General features: G+C 35.9%; 2 protein-coding genes across 4 annotated transcripts in view; one reads left to right on the forward strand and one right to left on the reverse strand.

The window, feature by feature from the left end:
- The window catches only part of LOC139518866 (probable proline--tRNA ligase, mitochondrial), a 126,295-nt gene that overhangs the window by 76,348 nt on the left and 26,654 nt on the right, over positions 1 to 23,293 (reverse strand). Inside the window, exons 1-4 of one of the 3 annotated variants that reach the window (XM_071310523.1) lie at positions 22,573 to 22,709; positions 20,931 to 21,094; positions 15,571 to 15,748; positions 14,916 to 14,989 (exon numbers count right to left, since the gene is read on the reverse strand). In XM_071310523.1, coding sequence (XP_071166624.1) covers positions 14,916 to 14,989; positions 15,571 to 15,748; positions 20,931 to 21,086 — 408 coding nt within the window. In that variant the 5' untranslated portion in view covers positions 21,087 to 21,094; positions 22,573 to 22,709. Of the gene's footprint in view, positions 1 to 14,915; positions 14,990 to 15,570; positions 15,749 to 20,930; positions 21,095 to 22,572; positions 22,710 to 23,293 lie in introns of those variants that run through there. The other 2 variants (XM_071310532.1, XM_071310517.1) reach the window with 2 other exon arrangements.
- Positions 7,763 to 9,911, forward strand: LOC139518832 (zinc finger BED domain-containing protein 4-like). Its single transcript, XM_071310448.1, has 2 exons — positions 7,763 to 8,108; positions 8,603 to 9,911. Exons 1-2 carry the CDS (start codon positions 7,974 to 7,976, stop codon positions 9,893 to 9,895), a joined length of 1,428 nt encoding a protein of 475 aa, XP_071166549.1. The 5' UTR covers positions 7,763 to 7,973; the 3' UTR covers positions 9,896 to 9,911.

Raw genomic sequence — 23,293 nt, forward strand, 5'->3', positions numbered from 1 at the left:
CTCCAAGTACAACAGTAAATGATACATGTATCTTTTCGTTCAAGTATTCACCACAGCATAGCATTCTCTGATTTTCTATATTTTGATCAGTCGAATAAGAAAATTGCGATTTAGAAATGTAAATACCTTTCGAAGCGGTGACAATTGCTCCACTCAAGCACAACCCGAAAATCCTCTCACGGTTTTCATTGCAGAACCAAATGTTCTGCTTTTGTAGATTACCCGAGCCTTGAAAAAGCACAATATTTGGATATAACTTTTTAAAATGTCCAGAAAAATTAATTAAATATATATTTGTATGGATAATTAAATTCTACCATTGAGAAAACGGGAACTTCTAATTTCTGTTCCTACAGTGATTTTCTTACAAGAAGTGATTTAGGAAAATTTCACAGATTTCAGTCATGCTGAAAAATTGAACTTTTGAATGACTTTCCACATACGATAGAAAATATATAGTTCATGCAATTCATATAAGACATCAGTTGATGTATAACATTTAAATTATTTGCATATTTAAAGCTTAAATTCTGATTACAAATAGTTTAATGTTTACAATGTATGTATTTTTTAATTTAACTTTTTGTCCAACAAAAGGATAACTTCATGAACAATTTGTTAATACTAAGAACACGATATAATTGTTTTATTACAATTTAATTTCATTTGAGGTGACTTATACATGTAGATCTACTGGGGTGGGTGCATTAATATTTATTCTAATATGACTGTTATGACATGCTTCTAACGCTTTATAAACAACACCATGATTAAATACTGGATATATCTATACTTAGCGCAGATTCAGATATATACATAATAATGCATATTACAAAATACCTCCTACATAAATCCAGTGTAATCCACATGTATCGGAACCTATTTGCAAATGTTATGTCAATTATATTGTTTTAAATATTGCAATTTGAAAAAGACTACATAACTTCTACTCTTAATCTGAGGCATAGCAAAAAGATTAACTGCACAAGACCTCAGAGAAATCAACAAAATCAAAACAAATTAAAATTCCAAGAAAAGTCCATTAATCAGGCTTTTTGCGCATTTAAGTCATTCAAAACATGACGTCATAAAAATAAAAACGCTAAGGCTGAAGGATTTTTGTTACGTACTGAACCATCAAAGTTTATTTAACATTGCATTAAAATGGATTTTTTAGGTAGGGTTTGTTTTATTTTCTATTCTATTCCATTATTCTCATATTTACTGATTTGAGCAAGACAACATGCATGGCAGCTCCTAAGTTACGAAATGTCAACTTTGGATTTGATGGTAGCTTACATAAAAACATGTAAATCACAAATGGCAAATGTTGGGTTTGTTGGTAGCTTACGAGAAAAACATGTAAATCACAAATGGCAAATGTTGGGTTTGTTGGTAGCTTACCAGAAAAACATGTAAATCACAAATGGCAAATGTTGGGTTTGATGGTAGCTTACCAGAAAAACATGTAAATAACAAATGGTAAATGTTGGGTTTGATGGTAGCTTACCAGAAAAACATGTAAATCACAAATGGCAAATGTTGGGTTTGTTGGTAGCTTACGAGAAAAACATGTAAATCACAAATGGCAAATGTTGGGTTTGATGGTAGCTTACCAGAAAAACATGTAAATCACAAATGGCAAATGTTGGGCTTGTTGGTAGCTTACCAGAAAAAACATGTAAATCACATATGGCAAATGTTGGGTTTGATGGTAGCTTACCAGAAAAACATGTAAATCGCAAATGGCAAATGTTGGGTTTGATGGTAGCTTACGAGAAAAACATGTAAATCACAAATGGCAAATGTTGGGTTTGTTGGTTAAGCTTACCAGAAAAACATGTAAATCACAAATGGCAAATGTTGGGTTTGAAGGTTAAAAGAATTAAACACAATTTTTCTAGCGGTAATTTCTGAAATATTTGATGCAAGCTACATATTTATTAGAATGTTTGACGGCTTTACTTAACAGGGAGTAATCAAAGAGCTGAATAGCTCTGAGGGGAAAGACGGCCCTTGTTTCTATTTCATTATGTTTTTGGAAAGGGGGGGTATCTTTTGATAGTTTTCATATGAAGAATGAAAAAGAGAACAGCTAGAACATGTAGAAAGGTTCACAATATTGAAATCAATTGTTGTTTATGTAATTTCATTTCCTTAGTTTAGGATTCAATTTGGACCAATGGAAGAGATCTGCATCTTCTAAATCTAAACATTTGATTAAGTTGATAGCTAATTATCTAAAACTCAACTGAATTCTGTCATTTCACAACAACTACAATATTTTTTGAAATCTTGATTGTGTACCACTGAACTGCAGGCTAGGGCCATTTTCTATCTTTTGTGACAGTACTCTTGGATTTTTAAGTTTTTTCTTTAGAAAATGTGGACTGAAAAATCTATTCGGTTATAAATTTCCATTGTTAAAGTTCCAAGTTACAACTCTCATCACAGGGAAACAGGTACTAATAAAAAAAAAAACAACATATGAGTGATGTAAACTGTGTGAAGTTAGTTTCCAAATCTTAATTTTGAAATATTTGTATATAATAAATATGTTTAAACTACAAAATGCAAATTTTCATTATTTTTTTTTTACCATTAATACAATGATTATGTAGGTACACAAAACTTTAGTTTAAATAGAAGACTACTAATCCAATGAAATGTCACATTTACATTAACTTTTATTTTAGTGGATATTTACTCATCAATTGAGGTGCTCCTGAATTGGAGGAAGATTCTCAGAATTTTTACAGAAAAAAGTGGTCTCACTAATTAGCGACAAGAAGAAATTTAGCGACAAGAAGCGACAAGAAGAATAATGTTTTCTTGTCACTAAATAGTCTTCTTGACGCTTTTTGTCACTTCTTGACGCTTTTGTCTCTAATAAGTGAGACCCGAAAAAAGTCATAAAATCGTTTCTTTCCCCTGTCTCATGTAAGAGGGGGGATAGGAGGGGTCCTGATCCCGAAATCCCGGACTTAAAAAAACGAAATCCCGAGGTCCCGAATTTAAATAAAGTGAATCCCGACGTCCCGAAATCAGAAAAAAAAGTTTCCCGGATCCCGAAAGGGTCAATCCCGAAATCCCGAGCTTAAAAACACCCGATCCCGGAGTCCCGATAAAGGTCCTATCCCCCCTCATGTAACCCCACGATCTTTGTTTATTTTGAAAGTCGTTGATCTACAAATTAAAGTATTCCATGTTGATGTTTAAATCATCTACAGTAAATAATATTATGTTTAGATTTAACAAATACAAATTTGTAATTAGTGCACGATCTCTAAGAATGATTTAAATAACCAGTGAACTGGTGAAGGATATCCCTGCTTCTTCCAAGAATGACGTCACTATGAAATACAATGTAGGTTGGATATATTTAGAATATCTCGTCATACTAATTTTTCCGGATTGTAAAATAAACGTAAATAGTGTAAAGGAGAGTTCAAGATACGATAATTTCGTGAGAAACAGAAGGGAAATGTGTAAAAAAGTGTTTAAAGTCAAACTATACATTTCTGGGTCTCCTTCTCTTCAATCTAAGTAAGATTTGTTGGGGGGTTTTCCCACAGGTGCTTGAGGACAGGATCCTGTATGAGCCCCATATAGTCCCTCCCCCCCCCTTTTTTTTTTAATCATAAATCTCAGATTTTTCTATCTATATCACTTATTTGTACTTATTTGTACCATATATACTAATATACCATATTTATACTCTTAATATGCATGTTTACTATCAACGTGAATCTCGACTATAGAGCGCTCTATAGTCGAGATTCACGTTGATAGTAAACATGCATATTTAGAGTATAAATATGGTATATTAGTATATATATGGTACAAATAAGTACAAATAAGGGATATATATAGAAAAATCTGAGATTTATGATTAAAAAAAAATATAAAAAAAAAGGGGGAGGGACTATTTGGGGCTCATACAGGATCCTGTCCTCAAGCACCTGTGGGTTTTCCACACTGTAACATGTATAAAAACAAAATGAATGATGTGAGGGAGTGTCACTCTGGTCAACCCCATAGGGGATTGACGGCTTGAAGCCGTCTTTCCCCAAAAAAGAATAGCCACACTTTCGGCATACCTACCCTCGCCTCATTTTTTTTATTGACCGTCTTTGTTCTATTAGATTTAAAATAATTCATGGAAGCCATAGATTTGTTATAAATTTACACATGGCTAACGCTCAGGATAAAATTCGAATATCAAGGCCAAGGCCATGTGTAAATTTCCAACAAATCTATGGCTTTCATGAATTATTTCTTAATCATATATTATATGTTTATAATCTGTACATATTTACACCTGTCACTATAATAAATAATTTACCTACTTACTTACTGTAAATTCAGAAATTATTGCATACATTTATTATTGCAATTTTGTCATTTGAGACTAAAATGCGATTTTATTTTTTACGATTTTGAGAAAAATCCTGTTTAATTCATATCAAATGTTTCAAAATGCGAGTTTAAATTATTGCGTTTACAATCTGTCGCATTTTTTGCAATAATAAAAACCTCGCAATAATTTATGAATTTACAGTACTTTTTAAATATATATAATATGTATATTTTGCACTGTAATCTTTATTAAGTGACAATCTGGTACCTTTGTATGAAAGAGTGTTGATGCATTTTTTGTCATTCATATATAATATAATACATGTATCTATTTCTGGTTAACTGCAGTTTTAAGATGATGTATGTATATATTACTATTTTCACAACTTAACCTCATTCCAAAAAAATTAAATTGTCAACATCTCAGTATTCGATAATTCCTAACAGTCCTAAATACACTTTGTATATGTTCTACCCTTAAATTATTTTAAAATGGTTTTTACTTTCCAATTTTCTTGTTTTCTGAAGTACAGTTTTGATAACTTATCCAAATAATTTGAATTTGTTTTCACATTTTTTTTTTACAGAATAATTCATTACAAAGAATTTGTTATTCATATAATTCCTATTTCTAGATTTAAATATATACAGTATACTAATTTCAGTCTAAAGTACAAATCACAACAGTTATTTCCCCTTTCATTTTGGAGTTCATTATTTCAGGCTTATTTTTCAAACATTTTTTGTCCCCAATATCTTTTTAAAACTTATGTATTAACATTAAATCCATTTGTTTCTTATGATTATTAATAAATAGCTTTATTTCATTCCTTGAGTTTGTTAGTTTATTAAAATGGTAAACATAGGGACCCCAACAACACATAAAACCATAAATATATTGTGTCAAAATCAAAATACCAACAAAAACATTAAAACAAAAGTAAAAAACATCTTTGACAGAACTAAAACAATTGTGGGGTCAACATCAACAACACATAAAACACATTAAGACATCTTTTAAAGCATACTAAAATGATAATTTGGGGAAACTGTCAGCAATCCAAATTACATAAACCACAAAAGATATCTAGAAGAATACGGATATGACTTTGGGTCAACTTAATGACACACATAGCAACAAAAGATGTAAAAGAGAGAGAGAAGAAACCAAGGGGATTATCAAATAGAAATAAAAAGATAGTAAGTAAGTAAGTAAGTAAGTAAGTAAATTTTATTTAGAGTCGGCATATATATACATAATAACAGAGAAAACATGAGCTTTGGTGAGCTCTTTAACTGACTATCACATAAAAAATCATGCAGCATCATGAAATGTGGTAAGGGTGCCAATGAAACAACTCTCCATTCAAGTCACAATGTGTAAAAAGTTAACAATTATAGGTCAAGGTACGGCCATTACATGTAGCCTTAGCTCACACCGAACAGCAAAGGATCCCAAAATGACAGATGTAAAACCATTCAAATGGGAAAACCAAGTCTAATCTATATAAAAGACGAAAAACCAAAAACACTTATGAACAACATCAACAGACGACAACCACTGAACAACAAATCCATAAGTTCAATGACATAGTATTGAAATAAGTGTATGAAGTCAACATCAGCAACACAACATGGTATTGGCCATGGAAAGTTTCTCTTTATGTAAAAATGAGAATATGTGGTATAAGTGTCAATAAGACAACCATCCACCAGAAATGAAATAAGATAGTTGTAAACAATTTAAATCAGAAAACAAATGCATGTCTTTTGTTCAAAACAATTAAACAAATATGACAGACAGACAGCAAACAATGGCAAACACTGTGTAACAGGCTCTTGACTTGGGACATGACAGACAGCAAACAATGGCAACCTCTGTGTAACAGGCTCTTGACTTGGGACATGACAGACAGCAAACAATGGCAACCTCTGTGTAACAGGCTCTTGACTTGGGACATGACAGACAGCAAACAATGACAACCTCTGTGTAACAGGCTCTTGACTTGGGACATGACAGAGAGCAAACAATGGCAGCCCCTGTGTAACAGGCTCTTAATCTGGGACATGACAGACAGCAAACAATGACAACCTCTGTGTAACAGGCTCTTGACTAGGGACATGACAGACAGCAAACAATGGCAACCTCTGTGTAACAGGCTCTTGACTTGGGACATGACAGACAGCAAACAATGGCAACCTCTGTGTAACAGGCTCTTGACTTGGGACATGACAGACAGCAAACAATGACAACCTCTGTGTAACAGGCTCTTGACCTGGGACATGACAGACAGCAAACAATGGCAACCTCTGTGTAACAGGCTCTTGACTTGGGACATGACAGACAGCAAACAATGACAACCTCTGTGTAACAGGCTCTTGACTTGGGACATGACAGACAGCAAACAATGGCAACCTCTGTGTAACAGGCTCTTGACTTGGGACATGACAGACAGCAAACAATGGCAACCTCTGTGTAACAGGCTCTTGACTTGGGACATGACAGACAGCAAACAATGGCAACCTCTGTGTAACAGGCTCTTGACTTGGGACATGACAGACAGCAAACAATGGCAACCTCTGTGTAACAGGCTCTTGACTTGGGACATGACAGACAGCAAACAATGACAACCTCTGTGTAACAGGCTCTTGACTTGGGACATGACAGACAGCAAACAATGGCAACCTCTGTGTAACAGGCTCTTGACTTGGGACATGACAGACAGCAAACAATGACAACCTCTGTGTAACAGGTTCTTGACTTGGGACATGACAGACAGCAAACAATGACAACCTCTGTGTAACAGGCTCTTGACTTGGGACATGACAGACAGCAAACAATGGCAACCTCTGTGTAACAGGCTCTTGACTTGGGACATGACAGACAGCAAACAATGGCAACCTCTGTGTAACAGGCTCTTGACTTGGGACATGACAGACGGCAAACAATGGCAACCTCTGTGTAACAGGCTCTTGACTTGACACATGACCAGACATGGGGTAATCGTAATCAGTAATCGTAATCAGCTGTAATCGATTACATTTTGTCATGTAATCGATTACATTTTGTCATGTAATCACATGTAATCAGTAATCATTCATTTTCTGATTACAAGTAATCGGAATGTAATCGATTACATTGCAAAAAACAGGTGTAATTATGATTACTTTTAGATTACTTTTAGATTACATTTATATGATTACTTGATGATTACAAATTTTAGAGACATAATTTATTTTTAAAATAAATCATGCTTGCACATTAAACTTAGGTTTACAATGTTTTACATTGTCCAATTGTCATTGATCTTTATTACTGTTTGAAAAAGTTTTGTATAACTATGGTTAAGATTTGAGATTGATTTAAGATTTAAACTATTTAATTAGAAAAAAGTGAAACATGTTTATTTTCTATACTTCAGTGATCACACTGGTTTAAACTAGAATTTTCTTAGTATTAACTCTTGCATTGAAATCTACTCACTAGTTATTTTCACTCTTTTTATTGGATATTTAAATTTTCTTTGTTGAAAGATTTTATTTATATTATAAGTCTATAACTAAGCTTTTATCTTTAATTTTTGAATTGGATGTTATGTTGAAATTTATATAAAATGTCTGCTTTGAAACACTTTGTGTTTCCCGATCATGCACCAAATTCTGGGACTGTGAAGGCAAAGTGCAAATATTGTCCAACATACATCTCTGGCAATGCCAAAACAACATCAAACTTTGTGACACATTTAAAGGTAAGTTAGTTTAAATAATTATTGAAATGTTGAAATATTATCATGATTATTATCATTTCTTGAGAGACCAAAATTTAGAGCAAGGGTATCAGGTCTACAATTTGTACTTTATAAATATTACAATATTTTATGTTTTCATTGCTTTAAACATCTATATAAACTTTGAAAATACTTCCAATTTTTAGTTTACACAAAATGTTTTTTTTAAATGTTCAATATTAAAATATGTTATATAATTGTGCATGCAATTAATATTAGCAATTCATAACATTATTTAATAATGCAATTAACACAACACATTTTTCTTACACCTATTGATTGTCATAAAATTTTAAATGGGGATTAACACCTGTAAAAACATGTATACATGTCAATTATGTCCTCAGGTCAAACACAATAAGACTACAATGTACTTGATCATTAATTAGTCACTGTCTGTTTAATTCTTTTTATAAATAATAAATAAATAACCATGTTTTTGTTTTCTTTTACAGAGAAAGCACAGAGACATTTTCATTCAAAGTAAATCTGAGGATGGTACACAAATATCGCAAACAAATATAAGCAACTTTACAAAATCTACATCAGTTTCAAAATACTCTGCCAATGATGCTTCTCAAATGCAGATTACAGATGCTTTGGTTTCATTTGTAGCTGGAAATTTAACACCACTCTCAGTTGTAGAGAGTCCTGAATTCAAGACCTTTGTCGAATCATTGAATCCAAAATATCAACTTCCTAGCAGGAAACATCTTTCTACCAAACTATTACATCAGAAAGCAAGCAATATTCAATCAAATATAAAGGAAAAATTACTATCAGCAGAAAGTGTGTGTCTGACTATCGATTTATGGTCTAATCGTCAGATGAAGGGATTCTTAGGAATCACAGGTCATTTCATACTTGATTGGTGCATGAAGTCTATCATGGTATCTTGTAAACGTTTTAAGGGGAAACACTGTGCTGAGAATATACGCCAGGAATATGAAGAGGCAGTTGCTTGTTACAATATTGCAGACAAAATTACAAACATTATAACTGACAATGCTTCAAACATGACCAAATATGAGCGTAAACTATTACAAGAACTATGCTTAGTGCTTAAGCCTTTTGAGGATGCCACAATAATGGTACAAAAGGAAATTAATGTGTCAGGAAGTTTAGCTGTTCCAGTTACACTAGGACTTGAACACAAACTTGCAGAACTGTCTACCACATACAACAACAAAATGGTTTTAACACTGATGTCCTCAATGACAAAACGACTATCATGCTTTAAATCTGAAGATGTATATCTGATTTCAGCAATATTGGATCCTAGGTTCAAACTAAGATGGTCAAAAGATCCAGTTGCAATGGAGGAGAAGCTTCTAACATATGCAAGGAAGCAAAAAGTTGATTGTGAAAATTACAGTGATGAAAGTTCTCCCCCAAGGAAGATGTCCAAATCTGATGACACAGGATTGTTCAGTTTCATGACACCAACAAAGGGGAGGAAAAAGCATATCTCAGGTGATATTGTTAAAATGGAAATTTCGCAATACCTTCTTGAGCCATGTGATGATGCATGTGATCCATTAAAGTACTGGAATGACCATACTGAGATATACCCAATACTGACAAAACTTGCAAAGACTTATCTCACAATTCCTGCTACTTCTGCTCCAGTTGAACGACTTTTTAGTGTTGCTGGAAAATTCTTTAGGCCAGATAGATGCAGACTTAGTGATTCAACCTTTCAAATGCTGATGATGATAAAATACAATGAAAAATTTGCAATTGCATAAAGGACTTATGGCTGCATTATCAAACAGTACAAGTATCACTTTACTTAACTTGTATATATTTATGATATTAAAAAAATTCTATAGATTTAGTTTGTTGATGTTAAGTAAAATATACAATGTAATCATAAGTAATCACAAGTAATCATGATTACAATGGAGAAAAGTAATCTAATGTAATCAATTACATTTGAAATTGGGTGTAATCATAATGTAATCGATTACATAAAATAAGCAAAGTAATTGTAATGTAATCGATTACATTTCAAAGTAATCGACCCCATCCCTGCACATGACAGACAGCAAACAATGGCAACCTCTGTGTAACAGGCTCTTGACTTGGGACATGACAGACAGCAAACAATGGCAACCCCTGTGTAACAGGCTCTTGACTTGGGACATGACAGGCAGCAAACAATGACAACCTCTGTGTAACAGGCTCTTGACTTGGGACATGACAGACAGCAAACAATGGCAACGTCTGTGTAACAGGCTCTTGACTTGGGACATGACAGACAGCAAACAATGACAACCTCTGTGTAACAGGCTCTTGACTTGGGACATGACAGACAGCAAACAATGGCAACCTCTGTGTAACAGGCTCTTGACTTGGGACATGACAGACAGCAAACAATGACAACCTCTGTGTAACAGGCTCTTGACTTGGGACATGACAGACAGCAAACAATGGCAACCCCTGTGTAACAGGCTCTTGACTTGGGACATGACAGACAGCAAACAATGACAACCTCTGTGTAACAGGCTCTTGACTTGGGACATGACAGACAGCAAACAATGGCAACCCCTGTGTTACAGGCTCTTGACTTGGGACATGACAGACAGCAAACAATGGCAACCTCTGTGTAACAGGCTCTTGACTTGGGACATGACAGACAGCAAACAATGGCAACCTCTGTGTAACAGGCTCTTGACTTGGGACATGACAGAAAGCAAACAATGGCAACCTCTGTGTAACAGGCTCTTCACTTGGGACATGACAGACAGCAAACAATGGCAACCTCTGTGTAACAGGCTCTTGACTAGGGACATGACGAAAGCAAACAATGGCAACCTCTGTGTAACAGGCTCTTGACTTGGGACATGACAGACAGCAAACAATGACAACCTCTGTGTAACAGGCTCTTGACTTGGGACATGACAGACAGCAAACAATGACAACCTCTGTGTAACAGGCTCTTGACTTGGGACATGACAGACAGCAAACAATGGCAACCTCTGTGTAACAGGCTCTTGACTTGGGACATGACAGACAGCAAACAATGACAACCTCTGTGTAACAGGCTCTTGACTAGGGACATGACAGACAGCAAACAATGGCAATCTCTGTGTAACAGGCTCTTGACTTGGGACATGACAGACAGCAAACAATGACAACCTCTGTGTAACAGGCTCTTGACTTGGGACATGACAGACAGCAAACAATGGCAACCCCTGTGTAACAGGCTCTTGACTTGGGACATGACAGGCAGCAAACAATGACAACCTCTGTGTAACAGGCTCTTGACTTGGGACATGACAGACAGCAAACAATGGCAACCTCTGTGTAACAGGCTCTTGACTTGGGACATGACAGACAGCAAACAATGACAACCTCTGTGTAACAGGCTCTTGACTTGGGACATGACAGACAGCAAACAATGGCAACCTCTGTGTAACAGGCTCTTGACTTGGGACATGACAGACAGCAAACAATGACAACCTCTGTGTAACAGGCTCTTGACTTGGGACATGACAGACAGCAAACAATGGTAACCTCTGTGTAACAGGCTCTTGACTTGGGACATGACAGACAGCAAACAATGGCAACCCCTGTGTAACAGGCTCTTGACTTGGGACATAACAGACAGCAAACAATGGCAACCTCTGTGTAACAGGCTCTTGACTTGGGACATGACAGACAGCAAACAATGGCAACCTCTGTGTAACAGGCTCTTGACTTGGGACATGACAGACAGCAAACAATGACAACCTCTGTGTAACAGGCTCTTGACTTGGGACATGACAGACAGCAAACAATGGCAACCCCTGTGTTACAGGCTCTTGACTTGGGACATGACAGACAGCAAACAGTGGCAACCTCTGTGTAACAGGCTCTTGACGTGGGACATGACAGACAGCAAACAATGGCAACCTCTGTGTAACAGGCTCTTGACTTGGGACATGACAGAAAGCAAACAATGGCAACCTCTGTGTAACAGGCTCTTCACTTGGGACATGACAGACAGCAAACAATGGCAACCTCTGTGTAACAGGCTCTTGACTAGGGACATGACAGACAGCAAACAATGGCAACCTCTGTGTAACAGGCTCTTGACTTGGGACATGACAGAAAGCAAACAATGGCAACCTCTGTGTAACAGGCTCTTCACTTGGGACATGACAGACAGCAAACAATGGCAACCTCTGTGTAACAGGCTCTTGACTAGGGACATGACGAAAGCAAACAATGGCAACCTCTGTGTAACAGGCTCTTGACTTGGGACATGACAGACAGCAAACAATGACAACCTCTGTGTAATAGGCTCTTGACTTGGGACATGACAGACAGCAAACAATGACAACCTCTGTGTAACAGGCTCTTGACTTGGGACATGACAGACAGCAAACAATGACAACCTCTGTGTAACAGGCTCTTGACTTGGGACATGACAGACAGCAAACAATGGCAACCCCTGTGTAACAGGCTCTTGACTTGGGACATAACAGACAGCAAACAATGGCAACCTCTGTGTAACAGGCTCTTGACTTGGGACATGACAGACAGCAAACAATGGCAACCTCTGTGTAACAGGCTCTTGATTTGGGACATGACAGACAGCAAACAATGACAACCCCTGTGTAACAGGCTCTTGACTTGGGACATGACAGACAGCAAACAATGACAACCTCTGTGTAACAGGCTCTTGACTTGGGACATGACAGACAGCAAACAATGGCAACATCTGTGTAACAGGCTCTTGACTTGGGATATGACAGACAGCAAACAATGGCAACCCCTGTGTAACAGGCTCTTGACTTGGGACATGACAGACAGCAAACAATGGCAACCCCTGTGTAACAGGCTCTTGACTTGGGACATGACAGACAGCAAACAATGGCAACCTCTGTGTGACAGGCTCTTGAGTTGGGACATGACAGACAGCAAACAATGGCAACCTCTGTGTGACAGGCTCTTGAGTTGGGACATGACAGACAGCAAACAATGGCAACCTCTGTGTGACAGGCTCTTGAGTTGGGACATGACAGACAACAAACAATGGCAACCCCTGTGTAACAGGCTCTTGACTTGGGACATGACAGACAGCAAACAATGGCAACCTCTGTGTAACAGGCTCTTGACTTGGGACATGACAGACAGCAAACAATGGCAACCCCTGTGTTACAGGCTCTTGACTTGGGACATGACAGACAGCAAACAATGGCAACCTCTGTGTAACAGGCTCTTGACTTGGGACATGACAGACAGCAAACAATGGCAACCTCTGTGTAACAGGCTCTTGACTTGGGACATGACAGAAAGCAAACAATGGCAACCTCTGTGTAACAGGCTCTTCACTTGGGACATGACAGACAGCAAACAATGGCAACCTCTGTGTAACAGGCTCTTGACTAGGGACATGACGAAAGCAAACAATGGCAACCTCTGTGTAACAGGCTCTTGACTTGGGACATGACAGACAGCAAACAATGACAACCTCTGTGTAACAGGCTCTTGACTTGGGACATGACAGACAGCAAACAATGGCAACCTCTGTGTGACAGGCTCTTGAGTTGGGACATGACAGACAGCAAACAATGGCAACCTCTGTGTGACAGGCTCTTGAGTTGGGACATGACAGACAGCAAACAATGGCAACCTCTGTGTGACAGGCTCTTGAGTTGGGACATGACAGACAGCAAACAATGGCAACCTCTGTGTAACAGGCTCTTGACTTGGGACATGACAGACAGCAAACAATGGCAACCTCTGTGTAACAGGCTCTTGACTTGGGACATGACAGACAGCAAACAATGGCAACCTCTGTGTAACAGGCTCTTGACTTGGGACATGACAGACAGCAAACAATGGCAACCCCTGTGTAACAGGCTCTTGACTTGGGACATGACAGACAGCAAACAATGGCAACCTCTGTGTAACAGGCTCTTGACTTGGGACATGACAGACAGCAAACAATGGCAACCTCTGTGTAACAGGCTCTTGACTTGGGACATGACAGACAGCAAACAATGGCAACCTCTGTGTAACAGGCTCTTGACTTGGGACATGACAGACAGCAAACAATGGCAACCTCTGTGTAACAGGCTCTTGACTTGGGACATGACAGACAGCAAACAATGGCAACCTCTGTGTAACAGGCTCTTGACTTGGGACATGACAGACAGCAAACAATGGCAACCTCTGTGTAACAGGCTCTTGACTTGGGACATGACAGACAGCAAACAATGGCAACCTCTGTGTAACAGGCTCTTGACTTGGGACATGACAGACAGCAAACAATGGCAACCTCTGTGTAACAGGCTCTTGACTTGGGACATGACAGACAGCAAACAATGGCAACCTCTGTGTAACAGGCTCTTGACTTGGGACATGACAGACAGCAAACAATGGCAACCTCTGTGTAACAGGCTCTTGACTTGGGACATGACAGACAGCAAACAATGACAACCTCTGTGTAATAGGCTCTTGACTAGGGACATGACAGACAGCAAACAATGGCAACCTCTGTGTAACAGGCTCTTGACTTGGGACATGCATATACAGAATGTAGTACAATTAAACATGTTTGTACACATTTTTGTTTAGGGGCCAGCTGAAGCCCTCCTCTGGGTGCGGGAATTTTTCACTACATTGAAGACCTGTTAGTGACCTTCTGCGTAAGTCCAGGTATATCTTTAACAAATTTGAATCTGTTAAAGGACTGTGTTCTAAAGAACTCACCCATCCTAAATAGATTATGATGATAAATCTCGAATCTGTTAAAAGAATGACAAAAGAACTCACCGCTCCTAAACAGTAATCTTGTTTGTGTCGGTCTTTTAATCTGAATAATTCAGCACCTGCAGAATCCCATCTGTCTGAAAAAAAGATAAATGAAAAATCAACTTAAAATATTCAGATTTTCTTTATAAATATCATTTGACAAGAAAAAGACAATGCTACCATTTTACTGCCTTTGTTCTATTTTTAGCCATTGTGGTCATGTTGGTAATTTTTGTTTGTTTGCTGGTTCACCTGACACATTTTTGAAACTAGATACCATAGGAATGATTGTGTCAACTTTTTTTTTGTCTTCATAGATATTAGAAGATGTGGTATGAATGTCAATGAGACAACTCTGCTTCCAAGTCACAATTTGTAAAAGTTAACCATGATAGGTCAAAGTACAGTCTTCAACAAGGAGCCTTTGCTTTGGGGAGGGGAACTGGGTCAGACCTTCATTGGGACTCTGGGATCAGTGTTTTTAAGCTTGGGATTGATTCTTTCAGGATCTGGGAATTCTTTTTTTTTTAATTTTGATAAATTACCAGAAAACAAAAGAATACAAGATGAGGGATGCAACATCTCATAAAGCCCTTAAGGCCATGTCAGCTAAAACAGTTTGGTTTTTGTCCACATAAACTCTACTTTAAAAATGTTCAAAGTGATTTTTTTGTACCTGTTTTCTTCCATAAGCTGGCTAAAGCAAGTGTCGGCATACAAATCTTCTGTGCACCAATAGTATCCAGTTCTTCATCAATGACCTTTATAAGTTTCTCAAGGACACGTTGACCCAGTGGTAGTAAATGGAAACCTCCAGGATGACAGTTCTGTATTATGTCATTGTAGATCATCAACTTAAATAAATAAATAGATTGATTGAGAGATTGTTGTGGCAAATATTCCTTGTAGATTCATGACTTGAAGAATTTCTGAAACACCCTCAAAGCATCTAAGGATCAGTTCCAACTCTTACTCTTTGAGCCAGCAAAGTACAGAACATACAGTTGAGTAAAGTACAGAACATACAGTGAGTAAAGTACAGTTGAGTAAAGTACAGAACATAAACTGAGTAAAGTACAGTTGAGTAAAGCACAGAACATAAACTGAGTAAAGTACAGTTGAGTAAAGTACAGAACATAAACTGAGTGTGGTACAAAACATACATTGAGTAAAGTACAGAACATAAACTGAGTAAAGTACAGTTGAGTAAAGTACAGAACATACAGTGAGTAAAGTACAGAACATAAACTGAGTAAAGTACAGAACATACAGTGAGTAAAGTACAGAACATAAACTGAGTAAAGTACAGTTGAGTAAAGTACAGAACATACAGTGAGTAAAGTACAGAACATACAGTGAGTAAAGTACAGAACATAAACTGAGTAAAGTACAGTTGAGTAAAGCACAGAACATAAACTGAGTAAAGTACAGTTGAGTAAAGTACAGAACATAAACTGAGTGTGGTACAAAACATACAGTGAGTAAAGTACAGAACATAAATTGAGTAAAGTACAGTTGAGTAAAGTACAGAACATAAACTGAGTAAAGTACAGAACATAAACTGAGTAAAGTACAGAACATAAATTGAGTAAAGTACAGTTGAGTAAAGTATAAAACATAAATTTAGTAAAGTACAAAACATAAATTGAGTTAAGTACAAAACATACATTCAGTAAAGAGCATAAATTGAGTAAAGTACAATTGAGTAAAGTACAGAACATACATTGAGTAAAGTACAGAACATATAGTGAGTGAGGTACTAAACATACATTGAGTAAAGTACAGAACACAAAGTGAGTAAAGTACAGAAAACAAAGTGAGAAAAGTACAGAACATAAATTGAGTAAAGTACAGAACACAAATTGAGTTAAGTACAGAACACAAATTGAGTTAAGTACAGAACATAAAGTGAGTAAAGTACAGAACACAAAGTGAGAAAAGTACAGAACATAAATTGAGTAAAGTACAGAACACAAATTGAGTTAAGTACAGAACATAAAGTGAGTAAAGAAAAGAACATAAAGTGAGCAAAGTACAGAACAAAAATTGAGTTAAGTGAAAACAAAACTTTATAAATTGCATGTGTCCAAAGTACTTTTCTTGATTAGACTTCATCAGGAATGGTATAAGAATTAATAAGTCTGCAAAAAAGGATCAGGCAATTTTATCTGCAAAAAGGCCTCTTTATAAATATTGACTGACTGGCTAGAAAAAAGAAAATGTGGAATGATTGTCCATGAGACAACTCTCCACAAGAGACCAAAATGACACAGAAATGAACAACTATAGGTCACCATACAGCCTTCAACAATGAGCACAGCTCACACAGCATAGTCAGCTATACAAGGCCCCTAAATGGCTATGTTAAACATTTCAAGCGATTAAACTAACTGCCTAATTTATGTACAAAAAATGAAAGAATAACAAATATGAGCATCTGTTATCTATAATAAAGAGTAATGGCAGACATCAAGTATTATGCAAACTGGGTCAGATACCTATAAGTAAATTATATGCTATTTCTCTTGGGTGTGATAAAATTTCTTTTTTTAGCCCATTTTATGAATACACCCGTATTATTACAGCCTTTTGTCATCACAGGCTTTTTCCTATTATTGATAAACCTGAAAATCGTAAACGACATTTTCTCAAATTAAAATATATAAATAGAGGTATTGATTTTATTAATTTGTCTAGCATATTCAATGACTCTTCTGTCTATAGCTTAATACCTCCATATTTTGATAATATAGAACAACCCATTATTTCGTATTCTTATAAAAAAACGAGCAGAAATTTGATTTTCAATTATACGTCAATTACAACAGACGTCAATATAGAAAATAATGTTCCTTCCACTTGAGATTGCGAAACATCTAGTTTTAAATATGTTCCCTATGGTCATGTTATCACAGGAGACCTCAACATAGTCGATGACCGTGAAGTCATAACTTTTCTAAAGAAAGGACCGAAATACCGTCCTCCATCTACAATAGATTGGAAACAGTGTCGTCAGGTCATTAAAGACGCTCTGTCTGCCTATTGTAAAAATTGGTGCAAACGTGAAAAATCCGATAAAAAATCTTTAGACAGTTATTTGAATAAAATTATGAATACTGTTGATATTCGAATATCTCATTTAGAAAACAATTCTGAAATTAATAATAGGAACCATGATATACCCATTTCTAGAATAAAAAACAAACTCAAGGTACTCGCAGAGCGGTTTGTGTTCGTACCGGCAGACAAGGCAGCAAATAATGTAGTGGTGGTGTGACGCATATACTACACGAAAGTTCTTCAAAACGAAATAATAAATTCCTCTACATTCAGGTCAGTGCGCACCACAGAGAGTCAAATCGTTAACAAGCATACCACTGCCACTGCCCAGCTTAAAGCATCTTCCGAACATTTGAAAGTCCCTACCATGTACTGGTTACCGAAATTACACAAAAAACCATTTAAATTCCGTTTCATCTCCGCTTCGAGTAAGTGTTCTACTACTAATCTATCAGTGCTTCTAACCACCTCCCTTACTACTATCAAAGAACTGGTTATTAACTTTTGTAATAAAGCTTATGAAAATAATGGTATTAATTATTTTTGGAGTGTAAAAAATTCTTTAGAGGTTTTAGATAAAATACATGCTTTCAATGGTCCTTACAATTCTGTTGACAGTTATGATTTTTCTACTCTGTACACTACACTTCCACACAATCTTATAAAGAAAAAGTTTTTGTATTTGATAAAATGGTCTTTCGAAAAATCTCATTGTAACTTTATTTGCTGTAACTCGTTTAAGGCCTTTTTCTGTAACGAAAAAGGAAAGTATGCTAGATACACTTACTGGAAATGTGAGGATATGATTGAAGCTTTAAACTTTCTGCTTGATAACATTTATGTACGTTTCGGCGATAAAGTGTATCGTCAGGTAGTAGGTATTCCTATGGGCACCAACTGTGCCCCTTTAATAGCAGATTTATTTCTATATTGCTATAAATCTCAGTTTATGACCAAACTCAGTAAAGACCCATCATTGTTACATTTGGTTGATACATTCAAAAATACCTACCGTTATCTGGATGATATTTTTTCGTTGAATAATCCAGAGTTCTCTAAATATACTTCAGAAATTTACCCAAACGAACTTACTTTAACTAAATCTAACATAAACTGCAGCAGTTGTCCTTTTCTAGATTTAGACATTTCAATTTCAAACGGGAAACTTCACACTAAAATTTACGACAAAAGAGACGATTTTTCATTTCCTATTGTTAATTTTCCTTTTTTAGACGGCGATGTGCCTTTGGCTCCATCATACGGTGTTTATATATCGCAACTCGTTCGGTTTGCCCGTGTGTGTTCTGATGTCATAGATTTTAACGAACGTAATCAATGCATCACTGGTAAATTGTTGTGTCAGGGATTTCGATACCATAAATTACTTAAAACTTTTACTAAATTCTTTCATAGATACAAAGATTTGATTAGTAAATTTGGCTATACCTGTAGAAAGCTTATTAAAAATGGTATTTCTCATCCTAAATTTTATGGTAATATTGTACTTAAAGCGAGGAAATCACTATGTGATCCTTGTAAACTCATCGAACCTTTAAACAAACTTATAAGTAAGGGTTATCGTACCAATATTGTAATTAGATCTCTGAATATAGTTCACATTGGCACTAATATTGATTTTGTCATTAGCAAATTAAAACATAACTAAATTTCATTATCTTTTGAGGCGAGATGTATAGGGGACACAGCCACGTTAACTTTTATTTCTATAGAAGTCGCTCTTCACTACACTACTACCTGTCGATACATTTATTTTTGGCATTGCACAAGTCATGTCTTCTTTGACTATTAATGACGTTAAAATACTAAATCCCTGTGATGTGTTTTAGTCGATTTTAGTCTCTGATGCATGATTTTTTACTATTAATTGGTTTTGGCTTTTAACTAGCTGTCAGTAACTGCGAGTACTCTCAAATCGTATTTTCTTGTTAATTCGACCTGTTGATACTGTTTATAATGCTTTTTGTCATTTTTAATTATATGGATCTTGGCTGTATACCAGCTTTGATTATTTGTAATATCTTCAATTTTTCACTTATTCTTACAACATTTGTATAAACTTCATGATTATAAAAAAACGGTTTTTTTCTAAAGTGAACATTGATTGGTTAAATATTTCTCAGTGTGTTTGAATTTGTTTGATAGCCTTTTGGTCATGACTGTTTGTCTCTAATATTTAATTAACTGTGCATTTGTATTCAGATATCGCAGATCAAATTTATTCGTTCTTTGTGTAATCATACGTTTTTTGATTGAGTTAAGTCTGCTAATTGATATTTTATCGTATGTTTTTATATGTTGTGATGTTATGCTATTGTTTCAGAAAAAGGGAGAAGGTTTGGGCCCATTAAAACGTTTAATCCCGCTGCAAATATTTGCACCTGTCCTAAGTCAGGAATCTGATGTACAGTAGTTGTCGTTTGTTTATGTAATATATACGTGTTTCTCGTTTCTCGTTTTGTTTATATAGATTAGACCGTTGGTTTTCCCGTTTGAATGGTTTTACACTAGTAATTTTGGGGCCCTTTATAGCTTGTTGTTCGGTGTGAGCCAAGGCTCCGTGTTGAAGGCCGTACTTTAACCTATAATGGTTTAATTTTTAAATTGTTATTTGGATGGAGAGTTGTCTCATTGGCACTCACACCACATCTTCCTATATCTATAGACTCTGTATTGAAGGCCGTACCTTGACCTATGTGGTTACTTTAATAAATTGTGACTTGGATGGAGGGTTGTCTCATTGACACTCATACAAAATGTACCACATCTTCCTTTATCTATGTACATGTAACACATGTAAGCAAACAACAACCACTGGCAAATTTGTTTTTTTGTTGTGTTTCTTTATTGGGGGTTGGGATGGGGGTAGGGCATATCCCACTTATCTTTAGACAGATGGAGGGTTTCTTTAAACTTACAATCAACACTTAAGTGCAATTATACAACAAGACCTATTACCTTATGACTTTTGCAGTGTAACTGTGAATCTTGTGGTGGAATTTTCTGTAGATTTTGAAACAGCTGACTAACATATTTCCTGTGTCTGTACCTCCTCGGACTGTCTGTCAACAGAAACCATTGTCTTCCTTGTAATATGATACTTCTGAATAACATGGTGAGATCTACAAATATATACAAAACTTTGGTGTGTTGCTTTAGAAAATACAATTAAGACAAGGGGTAAGGGAAGTAACTCAGTATAAAATCACTCAATAGTTGGAAGGAATTTCTCTGATGGTTAGAAAATGTTTGTAAGTTTCAAAATTTCACCATGAAATTATAAAATGATATGTACAGTGCAGTCCCTTGTGTCCATGTGGCGGGTGATATTGCGCATTAGCTGATTTCATAAATTAAATCATTCTTGTTATTGTTTTAGCCTACCAAAGGGATTAAAGGAGTAAAAGTTCAAAAGCTAATTAATAACTGCATTCCAGTGATTTACCATATTTGGCCAATTTCCATTAAAAAAAATTTACATCATCAGATAAAAATTGATTTATTTTTAAAAGTCAAATTATATCAAATTGAAATATTTATGCTCTGCATACATTTTGTACTTGGCAGTGTGTTTGGTTCAAATATACAACTTTCAAGTTTGATGCATTTCCGTCAAAAACTCTGGTTTTAGATAACATTATTCGTGCCTTTAGGGGCATTGTCACTTCCATTCAAATGCTGAGCATGTCATAATTTGTGGTAGAGAAACTATAATGTTATATTGCGCAAATTATTGGGCAAACTGAAATCTCATAATTAACAAATAGCAGTGCTGTCATTTGGGAATTGTAATTAAGTACTTATGAAACAAATATTATTTCTAGTTTATCCTAAACAATGAATGAATGATGATCACTAAGATGCTTGATGAACATTATTAATAATGCAGGGATACAGGTGCCCACCTCTATCTGGTAAATTACGTCATAAAGGCGTACATAATTGATGAGTTTTTGCCAGTGACAGATGAACTCGAAAGTGGTATATTCAGCTATATATTTCATCATGTTCATAGTATAAAATCTTATGTAAAATAAAAGTTTTTTTGAAGGCATGCACGAAATCACAGGACATTGCAGGAACTCTCAGAACACAGTCAGGGATATAACTCTATAGGTTTATTACAGGAAAATAACGTACATTTGTTTTTGTGGACTCAAAATCAATTTTGAAATCACTTGTTTAAGTGCCACCCCTGACTGATGACGGTAGTCCAAATAATTATGATGTCTTGAAAGGCTATTATATTTTTTTTTATCTTTGATGCCTGCCTCAAAGCAAAAATTTTAAAAGTCTTCCAAGACATCATTATTATTTTGACTATTACATGTATGAGGGAGGGTAGGAGGGGTACTGATCCCCCAATCATGGGCTTCAAAAAATGAAATCCCAAAAATCCTAGGCCTAAAAGCAAAAAATCCAGAGGTCCCAATTTTGAAAAAAATAAATTCCTTGATACTAAATTCCCAAGCTTAAAAAAAAACGACCCCAGAGTCCCAATAAAGGTCCTATCCCCCCTCTATTATGATGGCCTGATGCATTGAGCTGTCAGATTAATGGAATGTGGGAATAATGGGATGTTGGACTAACAGTATGTTACCTTCTTCCCACAGTCAAATGGACTTCTGACTTTAATGGGAGGTGTCCAAGAATATTGCCATACCTCAATCACCCCCTGGGTGTGACAGTCTAGGAAAACATAATCACAATATGCAACATGTACAGAAACAGATTGTTGTATTTTTGTATTTTTAAAACATCATTTTTAATGTTCAGTTTTGTGTTGTGAATGTCTGTATCTAGTTTAAGGTTCATGTGGACCCTATGGCTAAAATGGCCGTATTTTAACCTCAAAATTTACTCTGAGTACAGACAAACCTGTGCATCTGAAAAAAATTACAGGCATAGCATGCCCTAGATAAATGAATTTTAAGTATGTTTTATGTTTTAGAAAAATAAAAACTTACCAGGATTTTGCCGTGCACTTTTTTTCATTCCTCCAGAAGATGCCAAAATTTACTAAGTTGGGAAACAGGTTTGAGAACTCCCCCACAGGTAAAAATTAAAGTGAGCATTTTTAATTGACATGGACATTAGATGGACAATAGATACATGAGAATAATTGGTTATTTAAACTGTGTACCTGAGTGGACCATATCAGGGTAAACTCAACTGTTTGTTAATTTTATCATCTTCTGCACAGACGAAAAAAAGTGTACGGGAAAATCCAGTTAAATTATGAATTTTGTAAATCATACAATGCATTTGAATTATATTTATCTAGGGCATGCTATGCCTTAAAATTTTTCCAGATGCACAGG

The sequence above is a fragment of the Mytilus edulis genome, chromosome 1 (genome assembly GCF_963676685.1).
Source record: "Mytilus edulis chromosome 1, xbMytEdul2.2, whole genome shotgun sequence".
NCBI classification, from domain to species: Eukaryota; Metazoa; Mollusca; class Bivalvia; order Mytilida; family Mytilidae; genus Mytilus; species Mytilus edulis.